This window comes from Heterodontus francisci, chromosome 14, assembly GCF_036365525.1.
Source record: "Heterodontus francisci isolate sHetFra1 chromosome 14, sHetFra1.hap1, whole genome shotgun sequence".
Lineage (NCBI taxonomy): Eukaryota > Metazoa > Chordata > Chondrichthyes > Heterodontiformes > Heterodontidae > Heterodontus > Heterodontus francisci.
Genome location: NC_090384.1, coordinates 58,690,500 through 58,704,908, shown reverse-complemented (window position 1 = coordinate 58,704,908; position 14,409 = coordinate 58,690,500). Strand labels below are relative to the sequence as shown.

The window sequence follows — 14,409 nt, the reverse complement described above, 5'->3', positions numbered from 1 at the left end:
TCCCTGCAGGTAGACGGAAAGTTAGATAAGGTTGTGAAGAAGACATACAGGATACGTGCCTTTATTAGACGAAGCATAGATTATAAGAGCAGGGAGGTTATGCTGGAACTGTATAAAACACTAGTTAGGCCACAGCTGGAGTTATGCATGTGATTCTGGTTACTGCACGATAGGAAATATGTGATTGCACCAGAGAGGGTACAGAGAGATTTACAAGGATGTTGCTTGGACTGGAGAATTTTAGTTCTGAGGAAATATTGGATAGGTTAGGCTTATTTTCTTTGGAACAAAGGAAGCTGAGGGGATTTGAGGGGAAATATTTTCACCCAGAGGGTGGTGGGGATCTGAAACTCACTGCCTAAAAGAGTAGTAAAGCCAGAGATCCTCATAATATATAAAAAGTATTTGTATACACACTTGAAGTTCCATATTCTACAAGGCTAATGACCAAGAAAGTGGGATTAGGCTGGGTGGCTACTTGTTGGCCAACACAGACATGATGGGCCGAATAGCCTCCTTTCGTGATGTAAATTTCTAGGATTACTATGGATCCATCCTTCTTTCAGCAGTTGAAACTGTCTCATTCACATTACCAGCTGACAGAAGTACCAGAAAGAATGGGTATTGTTGAGAGCAGTGATCAAACTGAATCCCTGTATTGAATTGTGAAATAAAAAGGGCTTGCTACAATATTGGATATCCATTACAGATCACCAGTGAGAAAGAAATAGAGGAAGAGATTTCTAGACAATACAAAGCAATTTGCAAATGTATTAGGGCTGTAATGATGGGATCGATTTTTACTATCCAGAGGCATTTAAGGTATTGGTAGCAATGGCACTCAAAGTCGGATTGAAGTTCACAGAAAGCAGTCAGCATTGTTTACTAAGTCAGAATGCTAAAGTCCAATGACTAGGAAAGAGGCAGCACTAGACCTGCTCTGAGTAACAAATCAGCATAAGTAAGTGATCTCAAAGTAGGAGGGCATTTAAGGGTCAGGGATAATAATATAATCAGGTTTACAGTAAGAATAAATAAAGAGAAAAACTAAAGCAAAATAAAAGGTGTGGGACTGAAGAAAATTTACCAATGTAAACTCAGCATCAATTGCTAATCGAGTCCATGCATGGGAGAAGTGTGCTGCGTATTAGTTCTGAGACAAATTGGATTGTGGATCATGCAACAATGCTGTCCAGTAGTATAAAACCATATGTGCCCTGCCCTGCACATTCTGTGCCTTTTAAATAACTCTGCCTCAACTGTCTGCCCATAGCCATGCTGGATATTCTGTTTCTTGGACCTGGATTAGACTTGGTGTCCTGTTCACCTGCATACTGGGAAAGTATATGTAGAACACTCTCTCCCCCATTCTAATTGTAAATGAAGCCCTGGCTTGTCTTGAATGGAGTAGGGGTGGGTCAATTGTTCATGTGAGACTCGACTAGTAAGACCAGGCAGAACTGATTCCCACCAATTACTATTGCATTTTCACCCCATCTGCATCCATTTTGAGGGTTTACCAGAAACTAAATTTGGCTGCTATGAGTCCTGGAGTGCATTTGGACTCTAATGCCCTTGCATGTCCCTCCTGGACCATGACTAGGCAGAGAGTGCCCTTGTGTGCTTCCCTATGTTGGGATATACGATGACCATCAGGAGATATGGTTGATTGTACTATTCCACATGTGCATCCCTCAGGAGAACAATTGGCTTATATGCACCATTGTATGCTCCTCTCAAATTTGATTGGGTGTATGGTGCTCCTGCTTTTACTTCCTGGAGTATTGTTAGGCTTGACATGCCCTCGTATGGCCCTCCTGGGATACTGGGATATGTTTAGCTCTAGTTTGCCCATATGTGTCTTTCCTAAGATATGTTTGGCTGTCGGGTGCGCTCACAGGGCCTTAATTCCGAGAGTGTGCTGAATATTGGATGCAATCAACAGTTACTGCTGCAGTGTTGGTTAGGTGTTGGTGTGATCTCAGTATGTGGGATGCCTTTGTGTATTGCTTTTTGATTATAATTGGGTGTCAGTTACCCTTAAGGTTCCTTTACAAAGATCACTTTGGACTGGAGTGTCAGAAAATGCTGAGTGCATCCTACATCTCTGCTGGAGTTTTTAAAAATTCATTCATGGGATGTGGGCATCGCTGGCCAGGCCAGCATTTATTGCCCATCCCTAATTGCCCTTGAGAAGGTGGTGGTGAGCTGCCTTCTCGAACCGCTGCAGTCCATGTGGGGTAGGTGCTGTGAGGAAGGGAGTTCCAGGATTTTGACCCAGCTACAGTGAAGGTAGTGAACGAGTGTAAGTAGTTGTTGGGTGTACTTGCTTGTCCTGTCAGGAATAAGAAGGATGCTGGTGCCTTCTACCTTGGCATGTCACTCCTGGAATAAGTTGGGGTGTTGGTCTGCCTGGGGTGTTCCATCCTGGACTCCAGCCGGTTGTCCTCCAGAGTGTCGGCTGCCACCTTGCCCAGGAGGTCAGTGGCCGGCACCCGCTGCAATCAGAACACCAGACACGTACAAAGTCGCTCAAATTGCAAGTCAATGCTTGCTAGGAGAGTATGGAGAGTTCTCCTGCAGCCAGCCCGGTCGCTGGAACCAAACATCTTGACATCTTCGTGGACGAGAAGGAGCCGAGAAACGGCATTGAAGCTCTCCTGAAGGAACTGCGGCCACTTTGGAAACCGACGGAAATTAAGTTGAAGGCAAGTAAAAAGTTAAGTGGGTTAAAGCACCTCACTGCTACTACCCAAGGGTGGAGTCTGCCTCTTAATTTAAACTTCACGTAAAAAAAAATCTTACTTGCTTGTACCACTGACTTGGGGCGGCCAAGTTGTTTGAGCACAAGTGGCTTTTGAAAGTTCCTTTAAAAAGTTCTTAGCGCCTCTTTCAAACTAATATTCTGTAGTGAGATTTACATCGACGTTGTGTTTTAAAAGTAATGTATACATTGCTAAAAATAATTGTCTGGACCTACAGAGGAGGGCAGAAAAAGCAGCTGTAACAGTTGGGAGTTGTACGTGAGTATATTCAAGTTGAGTTTGCCCCGGAGCTGTCAGTGACAGTCAAGGGCTGGCACCACTTCCACTGCACCAGTGAATGAGAAAACCTCAGCAGGCAGAATCACAGCCAGCAATCGGACAAGGATCTGCTTACATAGTCATCTTTTAAAGGGCAACCTATCTTAAAGATTTTTCACTGATTTTGTATGCATTAGAAATAGAAGCACAAGGGAAGAACAACCTCCCCTGTAAGTTTATTCGTATACATGTGTATTAATAAAAACGGCACCATCCAACAACTGTGATTTCCCTGGAACCAGGAATACACAAACACATAAAAAATACATCAATGCCAATATAATTTTGGCAAATTTACAGTCTGAACGAACAGCGAGATTCTAAAGACTATTATTAATACAGTGAGCACTGAGTGAAAATGATCAAATAAGGTTCAGGTAACAAAGATGTGAGTCTGCATTGTGCCGCCAAATCCCATTGGGCTTCAGTAATAGCTGTTTTAAAGGATAAGTCGACTTCAAAAAAATACTTGAAAGACTTACTGTCAAGTTGAGGTAATACAATCATTTAGCATTTATTGCAGTTGACTCAATTTTAGCCTTAATATGCTGATTGGAATCTTAGAGAATCGTGAGCCATTGAAAGGGAGTAACTCTGCTTTTGGTAAAATATGTAGGTCCAGAGGTTCAATATTTTAAAGGCCTGTGGAGAATCTGAAAGTGTAGAACTATGGTGGTGAATTGAGCTTGAAATGTGGCAGGGACAGCAGTAAGTCTGTCAGCTGATTTTAATGGGACCCATAGCTGAGCTTCAAATGCCACATACTATCCATCACCAGTTCTATCTCTACAATGTTTCCTACCTCTGCACTTATCTGAATCCCTCCAACACTGAAACCCTTATTGGTGCTTTTGTCACCACTGGACTCAATTACTCCTTACTGAGCTCCAATCATGTACACTTAATAAATGCCAATTTGTCTAAAACTTAACTGCTTGATTCCTATTCTGCAATGTCTCACTTGCCCACCACCTCCATCCTCACTGGCCCAACATTAGTTCCCAGCCTCCAACACATTAGGATCAAAATCCTCATTCTCATCTTCAAATCCCTCCATTATTTCTACAACCTCCTCAAGTCTTATCTCACCTACTGCTGCTTTATTCCTTTGACTCTGACCTTTTATGTATCACTTCCTCCATTCGTCACACTACTAGTGGCAGTCTTCAGCCACTTTGGCCCTGCACTCTGCAGCCCCCAGTCAAAACTCCTCTGCATTGCTACTTCCTTCTTATTCCCTCAGTAAACCTTTCTGACTCTTTAGCTCCTTCTCCTCCTTTAAGCCACTTAAAACCTACCTCTTTGACCAAGCTTTTGGTCATCTGACCTAATATCTCCTCATGTGGCTTGGTGTCAAATTTTGTTTGATAAAACTCCTGTGAAGTACCTTGGGGCATTTTACTACATTAACTGTGCTATATATATGCAAGTAGATGTTCATGTTTTAAAACATTCCCAAAACTCATCATTTCAACAAATGTTTGGTCTCCCTGGCTCCCCCATCTATCTCTCTTTGGGAAGTACCTTGGAATTTCTTCTTCTGATAAAGATGTTGTATAAGTGCAGTATTTAAATTCATTACACTTCAGATGTCACACTTTGTCACTCATGAACATTTCTGTGGTTGGAGACCTACCAATGCAGCAGTTAGGACCATGTGGAAGGATGCAGCACAGGTAGTGAGTGGCAACCCTCAGGATCCCTGTCTATTGGAGGAAGAAGTTTATTGACCTCACAAGCAGCCATTCTTCTATATTTTAAACTTTTTGGACTACAAGCCAATACTAACCTTAAAAGTGCAGCACAAAAGTAAGGGTATAATTGTGTGAACAAAATGAACTGTACAGACCTCCTTCACATGGAATAATTATGTTGAATCACTGTAGCACATATGTCCAGTGAAGAATCATATCCGCTGTGTAAACTCCATAAGAAAAGTGATATGAGTTCTCCAATAATCGATGAATAAAGTAGTGCGTGCCTGAAAGTAACAACCACACTGTTCTCGCTCAGGAGAAAAGTGCACATACTTCATGGGAATAGCAAGCTACAGGAGAAGGAACGGTGGACCTCCATTCATTACTCCAACAACAGGAGCAGGCAAATGAGATACGCATCTGAGGCTGAGGAAGGAGATCCTGCACTCATAAGTTGTGCAGAGGAAGTTCTAAAAAATTAAAAAAGATTTCACTGTTCTGAAACTGTGAGGGGGGCCTTTACATAAGCAGAACAGGAAGGAAAAAATGAATAGCAGGTGTAATATTATTTGTTCCTTTGATGTGTGATATATTGGAAGACTCACATGACTACAAGTAATATCCAAAGAAAACATGAGTTTTTATTATACTTTAACTAGAACATATATATACAAACAGTTACTGCATGAGCCATGTCTAAACACATCTCATTCTGTCGGGCTACACCCACAACTCCCTGGTCATGTGTGATGCAATATCACTTCCTCCAGTGACCTTCACTTACAGCTTCTTAAGGTGGTCCGCTCTTTAGGTCGTCCCACAACATCCCCTTTTTTTCCAAAGGTGAAGATATATGTACAATATACCCTGATGTTGTGGTTCGGACTAGCTATACATGGTGAAAACAAAATGTTATTTACAAGTAAGTAAAATTAACATTCCCTAAAACATAGAGGAGGTTAGCTTATTCGTCTTGCTCTTGTTATAATAAACCTCTTCCCAGAGCTGAGCTCCTCTTGATGACTCCTTTGAGACCCTGGTGACTCAGAACTCTGGTTAGCAGGTTCTTCCTCTGTGCTCATAGACTCTGTATGTTCATCTTCAGACTTTGTCTTTGAGCATGTCCATGATGCCATAGGGTTATCACATGTAGTGTTATAGAGAGAAAGATACAGCACTGAAACAGGCCCTTCGGCCCACCGAGTCTGTGCCAACCAACAACCACCCATTTATACTAATCCTACATTAATCCCATATTTCCTACCACATCCCCACCATTCTCCTACCACCTTCCTACACTAGGGGCAATTTACAATGGCCAGTTTACCTGTCAACCTGCAAGTCTTTGGCTGTGGGAGGAAACCGGAGCACCTGGCGGAAACCCATGCAGTCCCAGGGAGAACTTGCAAACTCTGCACAGGCAGTACCCAGAACTGAACCAGGGCCACTGGAGCTGTGAGGCTGCGGTGCTAACCACTGCGCCACTGTGTTGTACAGCTCTCTGAGTTGACTTCAGTTCCATCTGAGAATCGCACCATTGGGTGTCTGGACCTCGTATGATCTGGGCTGGTCGCATATCCTAGCAACCTCTGCAGGACACCAAATTCCCGACGCATGCTTGAGGACTCTGACTTTCTGTCCTACTCACAATTGAGCTAATTCTGGTCCTGCTTGCCTGTTATACAATGCCTTCATTGTCCCTTGTTTAGAAAGTTTATAAAAATGATGACTGGGAACATCCCCAATCACCAGCAATCCCTCTGGCCTCCGGGTACTTACTGTAATGAACGGAAGCCCGAGAAGAGACTCTAGGTCATATCACCTCTTCATGTCAAGATTCCCAGCCTTTGTGTTGTCCTTTACATGGACTGACCCGATACACTCGACCTGGTATTTCCTATCATCTTCAGTGAGTTACCGAATTCCTGTATTGTGACAATTCGTAAATCTCGGCGTGCTGGAAGTCCTCTGACAGCTTGTGCAGTTAATGGTGTAAAACATTTGTGGTAGCCATTGGAGGTCCTATAGTTGCACTGCAAGGATATCGTTCCAATGCCCTTGATTGGAGAACCATTGTAAGTTGTCAGTCTAACTGTGGTGGGTCATACCATAGATTCCCATTTCTTTAGATACAGGTCCTTCAGTATACAGATGGGCAGAATATTTAGACTTGCTCCAGTGTCAGTCTTTACTCTGAGCTTATACTTGCCACACTTAACTAACATGCTGGAGTTTTTTGAGAAGGTAACAGAGAGGGTTGATGAGGGCAATGCAGTTGATGTGGTGTACATGGACTTTCAAAAGGTGTTTGATACAGTGCCTACAACAGACTTGTGAGCAAACATGTAGCTCATGGAATAAAAGGGACAGTAGCAACATGGATATGGAATTGGCTGAGTGACAGGAAACAAAGAGTAGTGGTTAATGGATGTTTTACAGGCTGGAGGAATGTTTGTAGTGAAGTTCCCCAGGGATCAGTGTTGGGACCCTTGTTTTTCCTGATATATATTAATGACATAGACCTTGGAATCATTGTGAACTGTGAGGAGGATAGTGTAGAACTGCAAAAGGCCATAGACAAGTTGGTGGATTGGGCAGATACGTGGCAGATGAAGTTCAATGCAGAGAAATGCAAAGTGATTCATTTTGGTAGGAAGAATATGGAGGGGCAATATAAAATGAAGGGTACAATTCTAAAGTGGGTGCAGGAGCAGAGAGACCTGGGTGTATATGTGCATAAGTCATTGATGGTATCAGGGCAGGACAGGTTGAGAACGCAGTTAAAAAAGCATGCAATATCCTGGGCTTTGTTAAAAGGGGCATAAAGCACAAGAGCAAGGAAGTTATGTTGAACTTATATAAGACACTAGTTCGGCCTCAGCTGAAGTATTGTGCCCAGTTCTGGGCGCCACACTTTAGGAAAGATGTGAGGTCATTGGAAAGAGTACAGAAAAGATCCACGAGATCCAGGGATTAGGAATTTCAGTTATGAAGATAGATTGGAGAAGTAGGAGTGTTTTCCTTGGAGAAGAGAAGGCTGAGAGGAGATTTGATAGAGGTATTCAAAATAATGAGGGGTCTGGACAGAGTAGATAGGGAAAAACTGTTCCCACTCGTGAAAGGATCGAGAATGAGAGGGCACAGATTTAAAGTATTTGGTAAGAGAAGCAAAAACAACATGCAGAAAAACTTTTTCACACAGCGAGCGGTTAAGGTTGGAATGTGCTGCCTGAGGGTGTGGTGGAGGCAGCTTTAATTGAAACATTCAAAAGGGAAATAGACTGTTATATGAGAAGGAAGAATGTGTTGGGTTATGGGGAGAAGGAAGGGAATGGCACTAAGTGAATTGCTCTTTCGGAGAGCCGGCGTGGACACAATGGGCTGAATGGCCTCCTTCTGTGCTGTAACAATTCTGTGATTCTGGGATTCTATGGACATATAGTTTCAATCATGGTGAATGTCTCAGTTTACATAATAGCATTGACAATGTTGATCCAAGCTAATGATGTGTAATACTTGCTCGCTGTTTGTACGAGTGCACACTTCATCCATGTCCTCCCAGCAATCTATCTTTCTGCTGACCTGATGTCACTGCTTGCGCTTTTTTGTGTGCTGGCATACCTTTTTGTTTCATTTTCTGTCCTGTCTTGCAGACGTTCTCTCTGCATGTGATCTGCCACCATTCCTGTGTGCAATATCTGAGCTTAGCCTTCTGCATTGCCCTGCCCAATGTCCTCGCATGCCAGAAGCTTTGCACTGGCCCTGGTATACTAGATAACTGCGGATTGTGTGAGTCAGGCCACATTTGCCACAAGGCTCAGCAGATTTCCGAGCCTTGGTTACCTGACCAATTGTCGTAGCTGCCCCCAATGCTTTTAAATGTTGACACCCAGCCATCATGGCTTCAAATTTCCTTCCATCACTGAGTAGTGCATCTATGGTGTGTCCTATCTTCTTTTCTAGCAGGTCTTTTTGAAAGACCTCTAGTGGGGTGGACGTGGTTACTAGCTCTGTAACCCATTCTGACAATTCGCTATCTGCAAAGTCACAATATTGAGCTTTGTCTTGAAACCCTGCAACAAACTGGTCAATGGACTCTTCTTGCCTTTGCTGGTAGGTCATAAGCTCAAGCCTATGTACTCAGAAATTTACCTTTACCTTGTTATTGCTGCTCCAGGAATGTCCATATCTTGCTCGGGTCCTTCTGATCTTCAGCTGACAATCCTGATGCATTCCAGGCCCTCATTGCCCAGTGCGATCTTAATCTTAATCGTATGTATCTCTGGTTCGCTTACTTCTTGATCCAGAAAACACAGTTCCATTCGCTGTTGAAACAGTTTATATTCAGACGCTATGTCCAATGCCTTCCAATCTATAACTGGATATCTGAAAGCCATTGTCATAATGATCCTGCTTTTTTATAAATATAGGACATTTTACAGGTTTTCTTTTTCACACGCATACTCTTTTTTTGCTTTTTTTGTTTAAACAGATGTGTTTTCTGCAGGCCTGCCCCTTTAAGTGTGAGACTACATTTTGTTTTAAACAGAGAGAGGAGTTCTTTGTTCACACAGCTGTTTTTTTTTATAACTGTAAGCTTTTTTTAAAAAAAAAGAGAACTTTTTTTGCTGAAGCTAGCTGAAGCTTGCAGTACTGGCACCTGCCACAACCAGCCTCTTACTTAGTGCTGTGGACCTCCAGTGGTGCTGTTGGGTTCTTCCCTCTCTTTTTGGCTTAGGCCCCATCAATGAAGCAAACAAAACTCATGAAAACTACAGCAGTTATGGCTGTACTACTTCTTTTCAAATTTTTCAACCCACTGCCAGATTAGTTGAAAGCTCTGATCTCCTGGCAAATTGCTTACTGTGTTCACAGAGTTTCAACACCTCCCGGGGCCTTGTCTGTGCTCTCTGCCTGAATCTTCAGCCACTCCAGATAGGCAATTGGCTGTTCTTTGTTCTCTTTTGGTGTGTTCTTCAACAAAAAAAATCGAACATTGCCACGATGTAATATTCAGTGGTATTCTGAAAAAATATATGCCAAACATTGCCACCATGTAATATTGATTGTTCCTTCAGTGTGTGATCTCATGTAAGACTCACAGGACTACAAATAATATCCAAAGACAATGCAGATTTTTATTATACTTTAACTAGAACACACACACACACACAAACACACACACATATATATATATATATATATACACACAGTTACTGCACAAGCCACAACTAAACACATCTCACTCTGTTGGTCTACACCCAGAACTCCTTGGTTATGTGTGCCACAACATCACTTCCTCTGGTGACCTTCACATACAGCTTCTTAAGTTGGCCCGCTCTGAAGATTATCCGACAACAGCACGAAATTCAGTGCATTTCTCACAAGAGCTGGAGACAAGAAAGAAGCAGAGAAAATAGTGCTTGGGCCAGCAACAGATTGAACAGCCTACAGAACTTTGCCTGTGACAGCACTCCCATTCTCACTCAAACTCACCAGCCCAAGTAGTCATCAGGGGATCGAGAAAGTTTAGATGAGGGGTGGATACTCTGTACTCCACAACACACAAGAAATTCAGAGGAAGAGGGAGTGGAAATGGGGAAGGGTGCTGCAAAGAGGAAGTTAAGGAATTGCCGGCCCCAGCTGAAGAGCTTTCCAATGATGATCGCAAGTGTCCTGTGTGGAAAGAAGGATGCTAATGGAGCATCGGATTCATATAAAGGCACTGAAAAGCTTCTCTGAAAATGTGCAGCAGATAGCTGGATTGGTGGCAGAGTTCAATGCCATCCATGCTGGCAACATTAGAGAGGGTTTTTCAACAATGCAAAATAGGCTGAAGTATGTGGTAGCCACAGGAACCTCTGCTCTGTCCCAAAGAACACAGACGCTCCAGTGAGCAGGCTTTGACTGCAGACTTTCAGGTCTTGGATAATGGAGTGGAGAGAATGAAGACAAGAATATCTCCCAAATGCCAAGATCTTCAGGATACCATTTTGGAAAGTTTACAGGATTTTCAGGATAGTCCTTCCTAAGAATTAAGGATGATTATTAATTCTATAAGGTCTGTTTTTTTGCTGATCAGTGGCAACCAATATCTTATTTCCATGCCTAGTGTGAAAGCAGGAATTGACTCTGACAATTTGACATTTTCTCACGTGGCAGCAGCACTGGTCCCCTCAGATGCTTTCACAGGTAAAACAAAGTTTATAGATCAAGGTGTGAAGATTTCAAGCCCAGAGAGGTAGTTCGTTGCAGGTGCATTCAGCAGCCCTGAGAGAAGAGTAACTGACGTCCCGATAAGTCTGCAGTCATATAGAGCAGCTTTCCATACTGCAGATCAGGCTTGCGGGTGGCACCTGGAAGAACTGTTGGTAATAGGATTGAGGAAATTGTGAGACTACATTGGGAGAACGCTGGAGGAAGCCCCAGAACCTCCCAAGGGTTCTAAATTTTCCCTTCAGTGTGCCAATGGCCTGTTTAACTTGAGTGCAGATTTGAGCCTTGTCACATACCTCTGCTTCATTAGTGTCCCTTCTGATGTTAGAAAACTATAATGCTGGATACCCCTTGTCTCCAAGAAGCCAGCTTGTGCCTTGTGCTTGATTCTGAAAGAGTGCAGGGGTACTGAACTGCTGAAGAATGAATGAGTCATGACAGCATTGAGAAACTCATACTGCAGACTAACAGTGCCCGCAAATACCTATGGGAGTGTGACCCTAGCAGTTACACTGGACATTGCACCAGCCACAAAACTCTGCTGTTGACCTGCTTATGTTTTTAGGATCAAAGGGAAGAACCTGCCGGAGCATTGTTTCTTTGGGAGGGTATCTGTGATGTCCCTTGTTGAAGATACTGGAAATACTGCCGTTAAATGCCAGGCACAGGGTGTGCTAAGTCCCCCTCTCTGGAAAGCAGTAAGTGGTGTCAGAAAATCCTGCATGGTACTGCATTTGAATAGATATACCATTGAAATAAGGCTTAGTCATGTCTGCAGTGTAGCCTCATTTTGTCCCTGAAATCACATTTTCCAAAATGCCACACACAGCAAATCAGGCGCATAGGATCGCATTCCCAATTATACACATTTACCCCTGGAAACCAGTCTCTGTGCTGGCAGCAAAACCTCATAAATTTACCTTATGTATTTAGGCTTAGAAATTCGGCCATGTAGCTCGTAATTTATAAGTGCTAAATGACTTCCTAAGCCTCCAATACGGTGGGCCGGATGTGCATGCTAATTATAAGCTGAAAGTGTGCTGCCCACCTCATTGCTAATCGCCAAAAAGATCAGTGTGTAGTGCCCACTCCTGAAACTGGCATTAGGCTCTTTTAACATTCAAATAAAGGGCCCAATGCATATTTGAGGCCTCCACTGGAAAATTAGCTTGCCCAGAGGGTAAACCATGTCTACGTGCAGCGGGAGCGTTCCTCCCAATCCCACATTAAAAGAATCGGGATGCCGCCACTCCAGCTACCACTCTTCTGGATGCTAATCACCCATACCTCATATCCGGGTCATCAATGATCACCCCTATTGCGCACCCCCCCACAACTTACCTGCAGGCTGCTGCAGTGGCCTCATCTTTAATTCTGCTTCACCATGCAAGCTATCTCTTAATGGAAATGAGATCTGAGGCCCAATATTGAGGGCAATTAAGGCCTCACCATTTAGACACAGGGATGATGCCTTCCGTCCCCTGCCCAAAATCGGGCACGCAAGAACTACTAGGCATTAGTGTCCTCTGGAATATCTTCTTCTTCTTCTTCATCTTCTTCTTTGGCCTCTTTGTCTCGAGAGACAATGGGTAAGTGCCTGGAGGTGGTCAGTGGTTTGTGAAGCAGCGCCTGGAGTAGCTATAAAGGCCAATTCTAGAGTGACAGACTCTTCCACAGGTGCTGCAGATAAAATTGGTTGTCAGGGCTGTTACACAGTTGGCTCTCCCCTTGCGCTTCTGTCTTTTTTCCTGCCAACAGCTAAGTCTCTTCGACTGACCACTCTTTAGCCCCGCCTTTATGGCTGTCCACCAGCTTTGGCGATCACTGGCAACTGACTCTCACGACTTGTGATCAATGTCACAGGACTTCATGTCGCCTTTGCAGACGCCTTTAAAGTGGAGACATGGACAGCCGGTGGGTCTGATACCAGTGACGAGCTCACAGTACAATGTGTCCTTGGGGATTCTGCCATCTTCCATGCGGTTCTGGAATATAGAAAGCACCAAATCTAGCTTATTCTAATGAGACCTGTGCTCTACTAATTAGCTTAATTGATTTAGATGCCAACTTCTATTGCAGCTAGATGAAAAATTATGGAGAATAGTAGCAATTCTAATAAGTGCTGTATTTCCCCCCACATGAACATAAGCAGTCTCTATTCAACATGAGATAACATTGCTGCATCGAGGATGATTCAGGAAGCAGTGATTAACCTTTGGATGCTTTCACATTTGTATCATTTCAGCACTGGGTTTGTGTTAAGCTATTACACTTGCACTTTAGAGCTTACAAACCAATTCATAGACTGTTCCCTATACATTATCAGCATTTATGCTTCAAAGTTTTCCATGTCGCTTGCAAATCCAGCTGACAGCTACCATATCTCACTACTGAGATGTCATTAGTGTAATAATGGAAAGAAATTCAATGGAAAGCTACATTGAAATGACAATAGATTAGTGACAATGGGTTATCGTGATTGCATTATTTGCTTAACAAAATTAACATCCTGTTAGGAATACTCCATGATACATTATGACTTGATTTGCTTAGATATGTAAGCCTTTTTAATGACAGGTACTAACTGCATCTGATTATTCGTTTAATTCTTCCATTTGTTTTAAGAGCTTGCTTAATCTTAAAAAAATTACCTGACAAATTAAAGTGAAACATAGCAAACTACTTACACTAGACAGTTTTGTGTAAAGTACTTTTAGCTTTGTGTTATTGAAAACTGTGTAGCTTAATTCAGGTGTAGTGTCAGCCACACTGTATTTCAGCAAGAGGTGTGAGAACACCTTGATGTAATCTCGTAGCGCCTCAGGCCTGCACCTGTTGTAATACGACAGCAACTGAGGAAGGTGTTACAAAGGAATAATATGTCAAAATAATAAGTGTGATGCAGAAGTAGTTCATCAACTTCATCAGAATTCTAATAAATGCTTCTACCTTGAAACATACTGTTGGGTTGTTTTTCTGCTTGCTACCACTAACAGTAATGTATTAAAGTCTCAACAGATTGATTGAGTTCAAACAGACTGTTATAAATTAAAATTGTCAATTAAGATAATCCAACCAAAAAAGATTGCAATGAACGTGGACCATGGACAGAAAGGTTGATGTGTTTTTCAGTGCAAATGTTTGAAAGTAGACAGTGCTGTTGATTACAAAGCTGTACACTTGGTAATGTTAGTTCTGACTCTGAGCAAAGGTTGCCTAGTACTATATTTGCACTTGACAGAGTAACCTCAAATGATATTCCAGAAACTTGCAAAAACAAATTTGCAGTCTTCTCCACCAGTCCACATTCAAGTTCACAGAATTGCATTCGGAATCTGCAAACTCTAATCGCTCACTTTTATTTTGAAGGGGTGAATGTTTGGGCTAATCTGATTTGCTAGTGGAAACCTTGC

At 42.7% G+C, this 14,409-nt stretch overlaps 1 protein-coding gene across 2 annotated transcripts in view; it reads left to right on the top strand.

Moving 5' to 3' along the window:
- The first annotated feature begins 2,469 nt into the window (after positions 1–2,469).
- LOC137377064 (ethanolamine kinase 2-like) overlaps positions 2,470–14,409 on the top strand; it is a 511,523-nt gene continuing 499,583 nt past the window's right edge. Inside the window, exon 1 of one of the 2 annotated variants that reach the window (XM_068046299.1) lies at positions 2,470–2,708. In XM_068046299.1, the coding sequence (XP_067902400.1) occupies positions 2,565–2,708 (144 nt within the window). In that variant the 5' untranslated portion in view covers positions 2,470–2,564. The remainder of the gene's footprint in view (positions 2,709–14,409) is intronic. The other variant, XM_068046300.1, reaches the window with a different exon arrangement.